The 19,062-nt window shown below is 37.4% G+C and overlaps 1 protein-coding gene across 3 annotated transcripts in view; it reads right to left on the bottom strand.

Annotated features, from left to right (window-relative positions):
* Nucleotides 1-19,062, bottom strand: part of TENM1 (teneurin transmembrane protein 1) — a 428,532-nt gene that overhangs the window by 174,337 nt on the left and 235,133 nt on the right. Inside the window, exons 5-6 of one of the 3 annotated variants that reach the window (XM_067548198.1) lie at nt 15,184-15,276; nt 12,972-13,210 (exon numbers count right to left, since the gene is read on the bottom strand). The exons of 1 other annotated variant lie outside the window; for it this stretch is intronic. In XM_067548198.1, the coding sequence (XP_067404299.1) occupies nt 12,972-13,210; nt 15,184-15,276 (332 nt within the window). The remainder of the gene's footprint in view (nt 1-12,971; nt 13,211-15,183; nt 15,277-19,062) is intronic. One more of the 3 variants, XM_067548197.1, reaches the window with a different exon arrangement.

Consider the following 19,062-nt stretch of genomic DNA (forward strand, 5'->3'; position numbering starts at 1 on the left):
GTTATATGCTGCTATTTAGTTTATGTCACAAGGCAGGGGTTGAATGTGCAGTATATATTTTTCCTTGCTCCAATTCTTTTTTAGATTGACTACGTTATGCATTTTGTCAGCCATTCTCACCAATTAACCTAGTTTGCTTGCTTTGTCTTCCCTTCGGGCTGGGGAAGTACTGTGGTTTTTATAGGGCATGCCAAATCTTGGCAAGCTAGCTGAACTGTTTGTATGTTTGACAGTCTGTTTCCTTCCTGAAAAACACCAATTGCATTATAGAGATGATGGCCTCTGCCAACCTCAGACTCCTGACTTGTAGCTTGTGAGAGATTACACGTGATACCACTAGGTAGGCTTCACGTTGAAAAATGTATAAGGCTGGATGTTTGAACAACAAAGTGCATCACTGAGAAAATAAGTTCTACTTGAATTAAATTAAATGGCTTCTATCATTACACAAATCTGGTTATTTTGCAATCTTAAAATAAATCCAATTTTCATTATATTAAACATCAAGTTGGTATGTGTGTGAATTACAGCTCTTTGACAAATTATCTTCAAATCTAGGTATTACTCTGGTAATAACCAGATTACATACAGCACTGGAAACCATTAAGTCTTGGAGAAGAATATTTCAGGCGCTCACTAAAGGAAGTAACATGTTTATTTATCATACAGTGCCTTAGCTTACCACATTTTCATTAATATTTTTCTTTTCTTTCAGTTAAATATGTCTATAACAGAGGTGCAGTATACATGATAAAACTACATTTTATTTTAAAAATACATAAATATTACCAAGTAGGATTCAAGAAAATTTGCTTTTACATCTCTTTCAAACATCTGTAGAAGATCATGAAGATCCATGCCAAAGGTGTATACTTGATTTTATTAAAACACCATCAAGGATGTTACCATTTGAAGCATTCTCCTTTTTTGTTTGCCAGCACAATACACACTTCCTCTCTGTACATTCTCACTGCTGTTAGTGTAAGCACCATCTTGTATTTCTCTCTTGCTCTCTGGGGCAGCCTGATTTCTGTCTCCTTATTACTTATTACTAATCTGAAAACATATCTTTTCTTGATGTGCCTGCACCCAATGTATCCAGTCCTCCACTAGCATTTTATTATTTAGCTTTGTCACTCTATGAGCTACATTCTGCCCCCATGGACTTACACATAGCTCCTATAGGGGTGATTTGGAGGCAGGAAACACATTTGTGGTAAACATTTGATTCTCTATATAGTATTTCGAGATACACTTTATATTTCAGATGCTAAAGTACAAATTGTAATTAAATTGTATTTATACATCACATGTTCAAGTCATTCTAAAATTTGAAATCCTCCTTGCAAAAGATAAATGTAAATATATTTTTTACAATAATATGATATATGGTTAAAGTAAGACTTTGGTCCAGATACTAAGTTTCACAGAGTTAACAGTCAGCAGAGCTGATGAGAGTATAGGATGCTGTGTGGCAAAGGTGGATCTAAGCTTGCTTTCCATTCCCTCAATCCAGGGCCTCTTATGGCTGCTCTAAATTTTGTCAGCTGCATTTGGTCCCATAGGACTGCTGTGCTGGCTGAGGATATAGTGGAGCACTGTACATTCTGCCTTGCTCCCAGCATACCACCTACATGGAGCCAGGGAGTGGTGGCAATGCTAGCTTTCTGGCATCCCCATCACAGGGAATTATTGGTTGCTCCTTCTGACTGCTTTACATCAGTGAAGTAACTCAAAACAGCCAAGGCCAAGGCTCTGGCCCTTCATCTGCAAAGCAAATAATTGGAATGGTCTATTTTGTTCAACTTTTCATCAAAAGGAAACTGACTTTCTAGGTAAGTAACTCATGTTTTGTAAATTTGCAGCACACTCAGGCAAAGATTCAGAAATATACAAAGCGGGTTTTTCAGATTTCATTTTATAAACTGGATTAACCCACACCTTCTGTTTATAAAGCCGATGATCTAATTTAATTCATTTGTATCTACCTTCTGTGTAAGCACAGCTTGTCAATTTGGATGCTGCAAGTCTGGCATATATGAAATGTGTGGTTTGGCTCAAATGCAAAACAGACTCTCAACAGTGAAGAGATGACACAAAAAAAAAACCCTTTGCAATTAGCACTTATCTAAACCACATGACTAATTTTGGGGGACAATATTCCACAAATGTGCAGTAGTCTCTCCAAATCACTGACCTGCACAAAATGCCTTTTGTTTTGCTTTCCATGCTATTTCAGAAAATGTATTAGAGCTTCCTCTGTCAGGTCTAGGAATTACAGTAGCTTTGACAGAATGGACTTGATCAGCTGACCATTGTTTCTGCCCTTCATCAGGTAATCTCCAGCTACCCAAAAAGTATTTATTTTCTGCAACTGCATGCTGGTCCTGTTTACAAAGTTGGATTTCATCCATGCTATAAAGTCATGATGTGCATTGGTGTTTGTGACTAAGTGGGAATTTTCTTCAATATTTTTATGAATCCTATGTACACCTGAATTTTCTCCTAAATTTTCCTCCTAAATTTTCTGTCAAACCAGGCTAAAAGACATTAGTGCATGTGTCAGCTTCCTGTTTGGGTGGAATGAATAGAGCCATTAAGGAATTAGTTGAAACTGCTCTAGATTAACAGGGGTCCAGAGAGACAATGCAAGCTCCAATGACTTATGTACAGACACTCAACAGTAGGAACTCCAAGGGGGGGGGGGGCGGGGGGGGGGGGGCGCGCGCCTGTGAACTCAGCATGACCCTTCCTGGAAACAAAACAAAGAACAGTGTGTCCAGCCAGGAATAAAGTTCAGGCTCTGGAAGAAGCTGGGGACTCTCTCACCTGGGAACTGACTAAGGAAGGAAGTCAGAGAGAGACAGAGCATGAAAATGGAGTTCACTACAGCTTGGCTGGTGAACTGTGGCTTGACCAGAATGGACTATGCTTTAACCTTTATTTCTCTATGCTAACATAAGCACTTCCAGTGCTGTGTTCCACGTGACTAATAAATTCTACTTTATTTTGAAAATGCTGTTTGGGTATTTGCTGCAAATACTGGCTGGTGTGCATCAGTCCCTGAAGAATGAACAAGTCTCTACCAGCAGTCCATTTAAGTTGGACTTGCTGAGCAGAGCTCATGGGGTGAAGCAGTGCCAGAGCCTAGTAGCTCAGTCTAGGAGGCAGTAAGGCTGCGGGACCTACCCAGAAGGAGCAGTTGGTGGGGGGGTCTGGCACACTAACGGGGTTCCTTCAAGAGACGATTCAAAAACTGGGGTGTAGCACAGATGCTGTAGATCCATGACAGTATTCCGCTGAAAGTTAAAATTACAAGCCTGATTCTCAGTTGTATTAAGGCACTTGACACTACTTTGGCAGTATAAAGGAGACAAAGCGAGTACAAACACTGCCAGAGTGATGTAAAGTGGCCCCAGTATAAATGAGAATTGGGCCCAAAACTGCACTATTTGGACAAGGACAGCTTACCCTCCATTAAAATTATTTTATCTTCTAAGAAATATGCTAATAACATTATGCTATGACCAAGTTATGAGATTCTGTTACTTTAGGGCTCACTATTGTCTTACAACTGCTACATTTGGATATGATTTATCAAGGTGAAGAAAGGGACAGTGGTTTCTGGTCCGGTAATTTTTCCTGAAATGATGATTTGTGCCACATGGTCATTATAAGCCTTTTGACTCTTAAGCATTTTCCTTTCCATAAATAACACATAAAAACTTCAGGACAATTAAAAAGATGGTGCATTTCTTATATTCAGTCATATAAGGACTAACCTAGTTTCACATTTCAAACTGAAACCTCTGTTAGAATTAAGGTCAGACAAATAAATAATCTTAGCAAACAGCACAATGCAGTATGATTGATTGGCCTTTGTCAACACTTTCTTACAACACAGTTAAGGATTAGCATTTGGAAAATTTCTAAAACAAGCCTCTGTTTCTATCTATCAAGCAGACCTGGAATCACACAGAAAAGAAACCTAAGACATCCAGCTGTGAACCCCTTTCTCACCTTGATAAAGCCTTCTGGATGCAAGTAATCCCACTGAAGTACTTACTCACTCATGTGATTTAAGGTTGCACAACTAGGTCCCAACCTGAAGAGTTTAACAATATATATTCTACTGTGCCTTTCTTCAATATAAAATCAACATGCCTAATCTTTTCATCTTCCCAGCATAATGTTCAGTTCTCTGAGTTAATGATTTATATTTTCTGCTCCACCCTTGCATGAAGCTTTGTGAATGGTATAGTAAGCTACTCAACTGATCAACATATTATTGAGGTATATGTTTCGTCAAAACCTGGCCCAACCTTACAATCTGCTAAGACCCAAACTTGCCCTTTACAGTGTGTGAGAAGGAACTGAAATAAAGGACAGGACATAATGGGGGGAAGAGCGTTTGAACTTGTCTGACATTTTCTATAATTTTAATTTTATGACCCAACATCTACCTCTGATATCTGCTAATTTCTAGTAATAAATAGTGGGATAACCCCAAATGTATTTTTCGTGGGAGAGTTGTAAATGTGTCTGAAATAAGTCATGTACCTCACACTGAGGGATATCTCAACCTAAGAACAATGGGTCTGATTTTCAGAGGTGCTGAGCACTTGCAGCACCCATTGAGGTCATTGCAACTGCATGGGTTCAGCACCTTTGAAAATTAAGCTCAGTGACTTTGCACATTCAGGTAATATCTGATAAAAGGCTCAGGTATTATGAAAGCAAAGTGCTATAGACCAATGGTTATTCTTTGGTCAAATCCAATGACACCTAAATAAAAGTTAAATCATCAACTAAGAACAAACTATTGTATCATACTTTACAAAAACAATGATTTATTGAAAAACTACAGAAACTAATACCGTATGTTCTTATACTAATAAAAATTCATTTATAGATTTGTCTCACCCTATTTCTAACATCTGATTTGAAATCCTTCCATAACTGCTGATCGTTGCTTAGCTTTTTAGCTTTATGATGACTCATCTAAGCATCAGATGCTGCATCATAAAAACAGAGTATTTAGAGACACATTATAGAATCATAATGTTTTAATATCATCTATATCAGTATAGAGCCAGAGATAAAGACAACAAAACACACTCTCTCTTAAGGTGTTGAATCATACTTATGTGGTGTTGACTTCCATGTGCTAAAGCCACATGATAAAAATTGCACTTATCATTCACCTTTGACTCCTTATCTGTATTACATCCACTAACCAAATCCATCAGGACTACTTCTAAAATGTCACAAACATGCTTTTAAACAACTGTCTTGCCATTTAAAGTCCCCCAAACCTGTCGGAGATTTGTTTCTTTCCTATTCCCTAAATTACACAAGTGAGAGGCGCAGCTTTACTCCATGTAGACCAGTGACAGATTTACGGTTCAATACCTTGAAACACATCAGGACATATACTTCAAAGGGAAACTAGGACTCACTCTTTTCTACAGTACAACTCAAGACAAAAGACCTTAAAATCACATTATTATTATTATTATTGATGCATGGTTAAGATCTTTAAATAATTTCTAGAGATTTATAAAATATACTTGTCACAATTTCAGGGTAACTGTACCTGTATTCCCCCCCCCTTCACCATCCTTCAGGGGCGCATTTATTCTTAAGGTAAAAGCATGACAGAGAAAACATATTAAAAACAAAAACCTATACACATGCTAAAAAGCTTACTAGAGGTCACCTCAATGCCAACCTAGGGCTCTGGAATGTTTCAGTCCTTCAAAACCCACGACTAGGTTTCCCAGGATTACAAGTTCATATCCATTTTAGATCCAGAACAAAAGCTAGGTAGAGAAGTCTTTTTTTTTTTTTTTTTTTTTTAAATATAGCTCAGGACTTTAATCTTGGCCTTCTGTGGCAGGTAATCAGCAGATGACAACCTTCTCTTCAGGAGGTAGCTTCAAAAGGCTGGATTTTTGCATAAGCAGATAATGATTGGGTAATTTACATTAATCGCTTCCTAGGGAATACCCAGGAAATCCACTTAACGTTCCATAAGTCCATACTTGTCTGGCACATTTTCAATATATTTTGAACTCCCTAGTTCTTGCATCCTCCAGAGAGGTTACATACAATCCCAGCCCACAGTAACACAAAAACTTATTTTATTAAGGTTTTCCAATGAAATTGTCATATCTGTCACAGTATTATTTATCATTTTTCTCTCCTTCCCTATATACCTATGCATGAAGCTATGTTGGAGACTTGTTAAATGTCTGAAAAGGGACTGTTAGCACTTCTGCCCTGTTGAGATTTAAGTTCTATTATGAAAGTTGTCTTGATGCATTTTGTCAAGGTGTATGCTTGGGTTTTTTCTGTACTATGTTTAGAAATTAAAAAAATCACCTAAAAACTACCTATATTCATGATCCTGCAAGTTATCCTCTTGAACTCTGCGCACACACACAGCCCTATAAATCATTGGGATCAGGGCATATATCTTCATTACTCTATATGCTGCTTATCTTCTATCTTCCCAGGGAAAACTAATTTTGTCATATGTTTATTTCATCTCCCAAATTTTCCCACCCACAATCAATTCTATTTAGCATTTTAGTAGGCAATAAATTTTATATAAATTCATCCCTTTCTAAAATAACACAACAGCATTAGTGGAAAATAAAAATATTAACATCTTTAATAATTTATCACAGACATTCTTTTAGTTGGGGGGAAAAATAGCTTTAATGAAGGAAGGTAAAATTGGGCAAATATTCACCCCGCAGCAGACTCTGTGTTCATAGATGGTGATTATATCTTTCTTAAATCTTAAAACAAACTGTAGCACAAGGACCCAAATGATTTGTTAGATTTCTCGAGCTTCATTCATCTGTAGAACAATTCATAAAGTATAGATCTCAGAAGGATTATCTCCAGCTATGCATCTATAAACTTATGCAGCATTTACTGTATGAAATATCTGTGCAATTCATTTCCCTCAATTTTTAAATTGTCTAATCCAGTATAGTTGGAAAAGAACATATACCAATTTTAGCCATCTAGAGACATGGACAACCCTTTAAAATACAGATTATTTACATATTTTGTAGATGGCATCAGCATTAACAGACGGATTTGGTTGGTTTCACATTGCCATCTTACATATGGACCCAAAGGTTAACGGATAACTTGTTTTCTCTATTCAATCTTTCATCCTGTTGGCAATTTAGTAAACTGCTAACTATTCAAAAGCTTGATCAGACTCTCGAGAAACACAAGAGAACCTGCTGCATTGCCCTTCTCAAATCCTGATAAAAATGTTGATCTCACTTTCTTCTGGTGTGTTGCATATGGTCATCTGTCTTTTTGACTTCTTCATATGGTTTATTACTAGGGTCAAATAATTGTGTTCAAGACTAGCACCAATTAATTACTGATTGTCAAAACATATATGAGAGGATGGAAGAAAAGTATACATAGGTATACATTTTGATTGAGTTGGAAACAACACACAGCAAATACCCTCTGTAAGCGATCAGCATTTTTCTGTGCTCTGCAATTACTATGAGTTTGCAACCTACTCATAGCAGCTCCCCCTGCTAAAGCTAAAAGTACATTTTGTAGTTCAGGAGATTTGGTAAACTGAACACTTGTGCCTATATATTTTCAGGAAATCAGTCTAGGCTGCTTTTCAAGCAAGCACTTCCATACTCCCCTTGATCTCTGTAGGTGATCCATTTATTTCAGTGGTAACAGCCAAAGAGCACGTGCAGTGCTTTATAGATTAAAAATGAGAAAGTAGGGGAAAAAAAGTAGTAAAAACTTCTTTCAGACTGGTAGTTCAAAGACCAGAAAAGCACAGAATGAGCGGATGCTTTCAATTAAAGCTTTCAGACCTTCCTTATAGTCTTCCCATTGGTATAGAGCATCTAAAAGAACAAAAATGGATCTAGCTAGTTCTAAGAAAAACATTTCATATTTTGATTAGATAGAAGTCAACCACAATTGAGGGTGTTTGGATCCAAATGTTTGGTTTGGCTATAGGAACCATTTGCAAAATTTGGAGTTGGAATCAGGTTTGGATTTCCAACACCCACTACGAGTGGGGCTTGTTTGGATCTGTTTACATCTGTATACATCTGAAATTGTGATATATAGCTTTTAGGTCTAAGAACAGGAAAAACAGTTTGAAAAGCACACCACGTTTCTGAATAATATGCATAAGCACAGGCTTACATATTAACAAAGTATCTACATTCATCTGGCCTGAAATCACAGCTCCCCACATGGCAACAGGTACTTATTATAAAAGATGAAATGACAAAATCGAATTGTACAAGTTCCCCTTTATCCTTCCTAGTAGTAAAAATAACACTACCAGCACCACCTAGCTTTAGCACTTTTCATCAGTAGATCTCAAAGTGCTTTATGAAGAAGGCCTGTCTCATTATCCCCATTTTACAGATGGGGAATCTGAAGTACAGGAGATAAAGTAACTTGCTCAAGGTCACCCAGGTTGCCTGTGCCAGGAATAGAACCCAGATCTCCCGAGTCCCAGCCAGTGCTTCGTCCAGTATGGATTTGATCCTGCTACACTGAAGTCAATGGGAGTGTTGCTACTGATTTTAGTGGGAGTAGGAACAGGCTCTATATGCAAAGCTGCATTTGTGATAAGCAGGTAGCTCTTACTCAGGCAAAACTGCCCAAGACTTTAACAAAACTTTCCTTGAGTGAGGACTGCAGGATTCAACCCAATGTGAATCACAGTGAGTGTAAGATAAAGATTTGCTGAGTGAATTTTAATTGCAGAGTATTGCACAAAGTATGATTACAAAATCTTTTCATACATTCACCTACTCTTATTTAAAATATGAACATTTAAATTCTTGTCATGAAAAGATATGCAAATATGAAACCCCAGTGAATGGATGAACTTTCAAAATAGTTTATATGCTATTATTCATTCCTAACAAAAGGAAAGAATTAAGGAACCTGACTCAAGAACAGACTCTGAACATATTTAATCTGCTATATATGGGCATGGTGAATATTAAATCTGAATAACCCAGTTAACAAGTATCTGAATATACTACAGAACTTTTAGAACTGAAACACTTTCCCAGATAAACAAAAAGAGATGCATCTTGGGCAATTTCCCAATTTAACACACACATTTTCTAGTTTAGAAATTCAATAAATGTGTGTTTTACAATAAAAATGTAAAAAAAGTGTTTTTTTTACATTTAAAGAGAAATTATTTTTACTATCCTCCCTACAAAATATTTAATATCTAATAAAAAAATTCTTATTTCTCACCCAATTAGGAGGTAATGTTCTATCACAGACATTGCTGGGAGGATTATGATAAATAAAGATGTGGGGTTGTGTGCGGCTTTGTTCAGTACATTAGAAGGGCTAATAAGGAGGCAAGACTTATGGTATCATCAGTGAGCTCATGACATCCAGCTCTACATCTCCACAAAGTGTGGTTGAGCACTTTGACCAATGGCAGGTTGGGGGATGAAGTGACTGATGTTTAATCCAAATAAAAGTTAGATGGTATTGGTGGGATAAGGAAAGCAATCAGATGAGGTTAAAAAAAAATTTGGGACTGTTCTAATGGAGGGCAAATGCCCGCTAATTGTTACACAAGTTCACAATAAGGGCAACTTATTACACACTTAGCTGGTTTCAACAATCACATACCAGCAGCGGCCAAACTTGCTTTCCCATCTGCCTTAGATCAGAAAGTCAAAATTTTCCTTCTGTTGTTAATATCATCTAAGCCCTTCTCACCTGCTGGCTAGATTACTTCAATGAGTAATTCCTGGGACTACACATTGAATCAGGTGTCAGAAACTTTAGTTAATACAGAATGCTGTTGCATTTGTTAAATAGAGCTTCTTGAGAGGCGTATATTGTGGGATGGAGGAATTGGGATTGCAAGAAGATACCATTGCTGGTTTTGATTGTGAGCTAATAGCGCATGTTGGATGGGGGCATCTTCTTCTGAGTGGGAGCTGATGCTATGTGTTTCTGAGTAAGGGTGCTGTGAGACAGTTAGGGCAGGTACTTTTTCTCCCTTCCTCCTCTTCCTCTCAATCCACTTGCAGGGAAGCACTGTTTAAAGATGGTGAGAAGCTGTGAGGAGGAGATACCTCATTGTCTTTAAATGGTGCTAACCCTGGAGCACAGCACAGTGCTGGAAGGGAGGGTTGGAAGAATAATAAAATGCAGCAGCAATGGGGCAACTGCAGCAGGAAAAAGGAGGAAGAACTATTTCTCCTTCCATCTTCTTAGCTTGTTCCTCCTGTGACTAGCAGCCATTAGCCACTTTAGTCTCTTTTCTGTGCCTTCTCTGGCCACATCTTTGTCTTGCCTATGGATCATGACTCCCTATTTGAGAAATATTTGTATATATTGTTCTCACGCTGGAACAGTGATTGTGCCAACTCTCACCCAGTTTTCCACACAAAACCTACTTACTCAGGCTTTGTGCAGGCTTTGTTATTCTGTGCTCACTCCAATACATATAAATGAGTCTTCCATGTGTAATTTTCAACTGGAAAACTGGAAGCAATGGCAGTTCAGTTATGGTACAACTCTGCTGGGATGTTGGCCAGATAGATGCTGCAGGACAATTCACTCAACCAATCACTCAACAATCACACAAAATCTGGATGACCTTGTAAACTGGAGTAATAGAAATAGGATGAAATTTAATACTGAAAAGTGCAAGGTTCTGCATTTAGGGATTAACAACAAAAACTTTTGCTATAAACTGGAAACGCATCAGTTGGAAGTGGCAGAGGAAGAGAAGGACCTGGGCATATTGGTTGATCACAGGATGACTATGAGCCGCCAATGTGATGTTACTGTGGAAAAAAGTAATGCAGTCCTAGGATGCATCAGGTGAGGTATTTCCAGTAGAGATAAGGAGGTGTTAATTACATTATACAAGGCGCTAGTGAGACTCATCTGAAATACTGTGTGCAGTTCTGGTCTCCAATGTTTAAGAAAGATGAATTCAAACTGGAACTGGTGCAGAGAAGGGCTATTAGGATGATCCGAAGAATGGAAAACCTGCCTTATAAAAGGAGACTCAAAGAGTTTGGCTAAACAACTTGTTTAGCCTAACCAGATGAAGGCTGAGGGGAGATATGATTGCTCTCTATAAATACATCAGAGAGATAAACACCAGGGAGAGAGAGGAGTTATTTAAGTTCAGCACCAATGTGGAAACAAGAACAAATGGATATAAACTGGCAATCAGGAAGTTTAGACTTGAAATTAGATGTAGGTTTCACATCAGAGGAGTAAAGTTCTGGAACAATCTTCCAAGGAGAGCAGTGGGGGCAAGAAACCTTACTGGCTTCAAGACTGAGCTTGACGAGGTTATGGAGGGGATGGTATGATGGGACAGCCTAATTTGGCAATTAATTGATCTTTGACTACTAGCGGTAAATATACCCAATGGCCTGTGATGGGATGTTAGAGGGGGTGGGTTCTGAGTTACTACAGAGAATTATTTCTGGGTGCCCGGCTGGTGAATTTTGCATGCATGCTCAGCATTTAGCTGATCGCCATATTTGGGGTCGGAAAGGAATTTTCCCTCAGGGCAGATTGGCAGAAGCCCTGGGGGTTTTTCACCTTCCTCTGCAGCATGGGGCATGAGTCACTTGCTGGTGGATTCTCTATACCTTGAAGACTTTAAACCATTATTTGAGAACTTCAATAACTCAATCATGTAGCCCATTGAGCACCAGCCAAATGGTAGTGACTTTGTCAAATCTGAAATAAAAACGAGAAGCGAAAAGGCTCCTTATCCCATAGCCTCTGAGTCACCTGATTTTTTGGTGGTAGCACTTAAGAGATAATACCAATCTGTATCTTATAGTACTGCAGTATGATTCCTGTAATTATTGATTCTGAAGGGAGTATGTCCAATGACTATGCAAAACTATATTTAGACACTGTCATGCTTGGCAGTATTGCAGATATCTGGTATACCTAAACATCTTCAAATGCTTTTTTGCTAAGGGATGCCCACTCTTTCAGGTGTCTCCCTTTTTGGTATTCATACAAAAGGCACAAATATGAATACTTCAACTCCTGCTTGCTTATGAAGTGATCATTATATAAACTAAGAAATAATAGATAGAACATGCATTTGTGAGTGTATACACAAATCTACAAAACAATTGCATTTGTTTGGAGAATATTACAGTCACATGTTTTGGAATTCAAGACAAACATATACTTTATATAACTTAAATTTTAGACTACAAAACCATCAAAATATGGAAATTAATGTTCAGTAAAATGTAACCTAGAAAGTCAATAAGATTTGCTGTCAAGTGAATATGAGTTTTAATCACAGTGACTCGAAGATCACTTACAATATTCCCCTTCCAAAAAGAGGGAGGGCGTATTTAGCCATTTTGATTAATTCTGCCAGTGCATTGTAATAACAAAAACTGCAGTTATTTTACTAAGCAAAATGAAATGATTAAGAGTGCATTTCAATCTGTACAATATTTTTTTGTCAAACACAAATTCAATACAGAAACAGCAATATATATTAAGTATATTTAAAGATAGCGGCAAATCTAGTCAAAGAAGTTGAGATTAAGGAGACAATATCAGTATGTTAATTTGCAATCACTTCAGAGAAATTAAATGTTGCTAGCAAGGCAAAATCCAATTGAAAGTTCTTTATCAACATTTAAAAGTAACAGAAGTAGCAGCAAAAGTTATAATACAGTGTGAAAACCAGACCAACTTTTTAATAGGTAGTTTTTGTGGTTAACAGGATATGAGTTAATTATAATTCCATGTTATTTTCAATCTCTGGCCTAGGTTGTATTTTGCTTTCTAGGATTTATGAAGTACCTTCCTGTAAATGTTATTAGTAAAACATGATATTTATATTAAACTGAAAACAAGTACAGTAATTGAACAGAAAGGGTAAAGAAAAGAAACAGAAGGCTTACCGATAACATAGGTTAGCAACAGTGCCAGCGTAACTGTAATAGCTGTAGCACTCAAAGCAGTGCACTTCCAGTTGCAGCACCTGTAAGGTTTGTTAAAAGAGAAGGCAGGTCTAGAAAAGGTACTTCTAGGAAGTGGCCTAGGAGGTGGAGAGTAAACAGTATTGGATGTTAAAGGATAGTTCTGACTGGCTGCACTGAAGATAGCTGAAGAACCAGATCCATGTTTAAATAGGAAATGCCTATGAAAAGAAGACAAAGAATCATTCTGTAAAAACCAAATTCATCCTCTAAAATAGGGAAATGAACTGCAGAAACATTATGTGATAAATGCTGTGTGTTCCTACACAGATACACAAAAAGGACAGAAGATGCATGCACAGGAGCAGACTGTTTTCTGAGTCTGAAGTACAGTCTTTTGCCACATTCTGACTTTTTCAGTCATTTATTAGTCTGGCTTCTGTTTTGGGGGGTTTATTAAAACACAGAATAAACCTAAAAAATGAAATTATGTAGGTGTCCATAAATTGGGGGGCGGAGGAAGAGGGGTGGTCAGGGCTCTCTCTTTATATATTCTGTAGTGAGTAATGTATTTTACTCATTACAGAACTATATATTGTAATCTATATATTGTACAAGAGCGATCTCTTTGTAATGTTTCCTAGTGCACTTTAATGTAGGACTGTTTCAAACAGCACTATACTAAAGTTTACTAGGGAACCTTTAGTGCTCACCAGCAGGGTTCTACACAGTGCAACATGTTGTTGTGCTTTAGAGGGCAAACACCCTTAGTCTGCATTACTGGTCCGAGTAGACTAGCCTTTTGGTATAAGTAATCGTTTCCAGTGTTTTTCTAGTGATCACTGGTTAAACACCAATTTATTTATTGTGTATTGGGGTGCTTTATTGATGTTTACTGGCTAACCCCAAAAATCAGAAGTCCTATTTATTAGTAAAAGATGACAGAGGAAATGCATTCTAAACTGTACTCAGTAGCTTCAATCAAGAATGCTAAGAAATGATTATACTGCAACAAGCCCATTTGGCCTTAAGGATATGGTAAATATATGTTCATAACAAAGGCACAGTAAAATGTACAATGGGGCAATGAGTACAGTATTCAAGATTTCCATTGTAGGATTTTTAAAGGAAAGATTACAATTCTCTAAGATGCTAGATCATACAAAATAAAGGGTAGAATAATTTAACTTTTTAAAGGCCTTTATAAAATCTCTTCTATGTAAGAGAAAATAAATCAGAATGTAAATTCTCACATTACAATTTTTGTTGTCCACGTTAGGAAATCTTTTGATGATCCACAGAGACAGTTTCTGAAACCCTTACTTATGCTGAGTAGCACTTACTCATGCAAGTCTTCAGTGGGATTACTCATATTCATAGGCCCTATTTAGCATGAGTAAGAATTACAGAATTTGGCGCTTACATATGAGCATCTCATGTTACTTTTCTGCTCAGCATATTCACACACATTTAGGGTTTTCTTTCCTGTGCACTGATATTTCGAAATATTTGTGCATATAATTTCACAACAAATATGTGAGGTTTGCCTTTAAGCACCACCTTACTTAATAGATGGCAATGCTCTGAATATACTGAATACAATAATGCTATATAAAAATATTTTATTACAAAATGTCTAGATTAAAGAATGTTGTATATCACTTAAAGAGAATTGATCGACATTTCTACAGTTTACATTGCATAGAACAGCACATATATTTTGGGACTTCACTTGTCATGCCAGACAAATTTCAAATAGCTCCATTACTACATTCAGAATACTATTTTTAATGGTCCGTGTAGGGATTTCAAGTTCAAATTAAGACTTAGCTTTTTGTCTCATCCAAGGTCCACTGAAGACAATGTGGGCTTTTGGAAGACATCTGGCTTTGGACTGGAATCCTCAGCAATATATCAGGAAATTTGTTTTGGTCTATAGTAGGAGCCTTACTTATGGGATTCTGCATCTGCTTATATAGTCTATCTTTCAGGCATCACACCACTGCAGCCTTTGGGTACAATAACATTACATAAAACATCAAACCGCCTGTAGGACCATATTCTTCTCCTTCCCAATTATTAGAATGTGCATGTTATTTTGGTTGGAATATTTCTTTCACTTATCTTTAGGGTAATGATGCCATTATTTTAGGTTGTTATGGTGAGAAGGCTTTTGCAAAGATGTGGGTCTTACTTTTCGCTTGGTAGGTGGCAAGACACGTGGTCATCCTGATTTCTGGTGGAAGGGAATTCCACAGCCGAGGGCCAGCAAAACTCCCATTCACTTCTATGGGAGCAGGATCGGGACCACAATGTGAAATAAGGAAAAAGGATATAATAAATTCTTGTTTGTTTTCCCCAGTCAATATTTCTTTAATTGGTTTACAATTTTTGGACACAATGAGATGAAATTGTTATTTCCTTTAAAAATGGAGACCTACTGGATTTTTGAGAGTTAATGTAAATGGTCTAATATGTGCAATATTGATTATTCTACATGGTACATAGTTCAAAAAGATCAGAGGAAAAGGCAAGGAAATGCTGGACTGAAAGCTTTATTAAAGCTGTAATGGTTTAGTAATCAATAGCCAGCCTAATTTCATTCTCTCATAGAAGGATCTTAAAATGTTGGTTCACAGCTTGATGGTAAAATATTCCAATGAACAGAATATATTTTGTATTAACCTAAGAACAGCATTTGAATTAAAGTACATTTGAGCTGAATTCAACTCAGATCCCTTAAGAAAGACAGAGGTCTATATTTGCAGTTAAGAGAATGTATGTATCTTTAGTTTGTTATTATACAACTAAGATTATGATGTAATGCTACACTAAAAGTGATCTTCTGATGATGTACAATCAAAAAAATGTTACAAATTGTAATAGTTTATGCATTCCATTGTTGGGGGACTATAACGAGGCATAAACACATTTTCATAGTATCTGAAAAACAGCGGTAGCATAGACACACATTTGCAATGCTAGACTGTAGCTATGTTCTCATAAACTTAGATGACAATTCATCTGTCTAAGCACACTGCTTCTCCCAAAGGACTTTAGGACATACTAAAATGTTGCTATCAATTTCATAAAATTGGGCTCTAGCTACAGAGCAAAATGATAAAAACTGCAATTCAAGAGTTTATATGTAAGTACAGTGGTATGTGTTTTAATATTCAATCTAATACGGAAGGCAAGTCATTTTTAAAAGATTTGGAATGTAAGGAAACTGAGAAATTATAAGCATGACTGATGGAACCATCTGATAACAAATAGAAAAGTTTTAAATGTTCATGCAAAAGTGTCAAAAAATCCATAAAATGGACAGAATGTTCTCTTGTTCAAAAAATGCAATATAAGACATAATTTGCAAGGCATCTGTTTTTGAAATAAAAGTCATTTAATAACATTACACTGATAATTCCAATAAACAAAGGAAGATAGTCACTGCTCAGTAATTTCACTGTATCAAACATGAACTTGAAACCTTTTTCCCTTTGTAGCAAATGAAACAATTTCCTGTGGCTCACCTAACTTTTCTTGCACTCAACTAACATTCCTCAGATTCACCTCACAGAGAAACTGTACATAAATAACTGCAGGAGGGTGAAGCTCAGACAAAAAAATGCACTGTAACTTATGAAAAACATTAAGGAAAAGTAGTAAATGGGATTTACACATCTCTTTATTATGATGTTCTTTTATGTGCTTTTTGGGGTGCTTACCTGCAGTAGCAGCCTAAGTTCTGTGCCATCTATTTATGTTGTTGTACCTGATGTACAAATGTGACCTGCCAGCCCGAAGCACAATCCTTGATTCCCTTCTTGGTCCCATCGGACTCTCATGCCAGTGGTCCACAACAGACAGAATTTTGTAACTGCCATCCACTGCCCAGAAATTTGCACTTTGACTCTACCTCTTGAACATAGGGAGTCATTAGGCTTCATAAATGTGGTGGGGAGATTTGCCACAGCATGTGGGGGATGTTCACAGGCAAGAGGTGAGCACTGGAATGCTGTGTGTATACAGAGATGAATGGGGGATGTGGATATAAGTGAGGAGGGAATCCTGCATGTATTATTTCTTATACGGGCTTGCAAAACTTAAGACTGGCCCTGAAATCCATAATTCATGGGATTTCGTAATGAAGGACACGCGTGTCCTTAAAACGATATTCTTTAAAAATATTGGAAGAGACATTGGGTAGGATTTCTGTTTTAAAGGTTCTCTCTTATGGGATACAGTAGACATTTTCAGATGAATGAAAATATGCCTTGTATTACTATAGAGATAGCTGTTTGGAGCGGGATCTGTATTAGGTTCAGGGTCTGGGTGTGTCGCAAAATCAAGGGTAGGGTTTGATGTCTGATTTGACATTACCATAATCTGGCAAGATGCTCTTGAGAGGTTTGAATATGATTCTGGTTTTGAATCGGAACCAATGTCAAAGACATTTAGGGAAAGGCTACATTTATGCAACTGCAAAACTAAAGAAGCAAACATATTTACATGGATATTAAAATCAGATACACATAAATATATATGATTATCTCCCTCTTCCACTCCTTTATGTTACTCAACTTGCTCTTTGGGGTGGGACTAAGCTTGACAGCATCCTGTACAGTGAGACCGTGATCAGTACTGCGGATTGTGTGTGTTAGTATCATAATAATAATCAGCAATTACAACCGCCATAATTTGAATGTGTTTTGATTTCAGGTGACATATCTGGTTCATTTTCTGATTTACTTTAGAAAATGTGGTCACCAACATTTAGCATGCAGTTTTCACTTTATACTCGGGGGGGGGGGGGGAGGGACTGAAAATTCAAAACAACTAAAGCAAACAATAGTATCATATTATATTCTGGCAATGTTTTTGGAGACACCTACACATTAGTCCAATAACAATAATTCTTGTGATTGTAATAAAATACTGCTACAAAGTAACAAGGTTAACACCAGGTATAATTCCCTCCATTTTATAACCAGCCTGCTGAGAAAGTTTCTTTGTGACCTAGCTTTCCCAGCAATGGCCCTGGATTTAGTAAAGGACACTGTATCACTTCCAGATGTAAACAATGGGGCTGGCAGTTAGCTACTTTGCTACTTTGAAATCTACAGGTTTGAAAGTCTCTATGTTCATTTGTCTATCTAAAAGATTCTCTTTTTCATTTCCATTAAAATGACTAATTTTTGTAAGAGAAAAATACAGGGTAAAGGACAGAGTTGAAAACATTCCACTGGTAAAGCTAGAGGAAATAGGAATGTAAGAGAAACCTTGTACTAGATTGTCCATAAAATCAGTCTGCATTGCACATATGAAATATAAAAGTCAACTGCATAATTAAATGTGCACACAATTGCATTTGTACATACTTTTAATTTCAACAAGCAATGCATAATAGCAAAACAAACTACTAAATGATAACACCTGGGAAGGCCTAGGTTTGGTCGTCTAAGCATTTCAATTCATTTTCAACTTAGTCATCTAATCATATCTCTAAATGCAATCATGGTTGTTACAGTAATTCTGAGCTAGGTGCCACCAAGAGTAGTGAAAGGGATGTGGGGGGACAGAGCTGCTGAGCTTACAAGGAGAAATTCTCTCTGACACTGTCAGAATATTTCTTGAGGTTCCCATAAAGCACACATTAGAGTGGCCGCTACAGCAGATCTGGAGAGGTTCCAGTATCGTTCCCTTCTGTTTTGGTTAGCATGGACTAAAGGCAGAGTCACAGACTCACTGGTTACATCCACACTTGGAACTAGGGGCGTGAGTCCCAGCTCGTGTAGGCACACTCATGATAGGTCTAATCGAGCTACCATGCAGTGTAGCTGCAGTAGCATAGGCAGCAGTGAGCAGAGGCATGGGCTAGCTGCCCCTAGAACAAACCTGCCTGAATCCTGTGCATAGTACTTGTGTGAGGGGGCTAGCTCATGCTACTCTGGCTATTCTGCTAATTGTAGCATGCTAGCTCGAGGAGAGCTAGTACAAGTATGTCTACACAAGCTGGGAATCACTCCTTCAGCCTGCAGTGCAGACATAGCCTTTGAGATTTGGGGCCTGAGCT

This window comes from Emydura macquarii, unplaced genomic scaffold (assembly GCF_026122565.2).
Source record: "Emydura macquarii macquarii isolate MOO-44397 ecotype Brisbane River unplaced genomic scaffold, CSIRO-AGI_Emac_v2 contig_1253, whole genome shotgun sequence".
Classification (NCBI taxonomy): domain Eukaryota; kingdom Metazoa; phylum Chordata; order Testudines; family Chelidae; genus Emydura; species Emydura macquarii.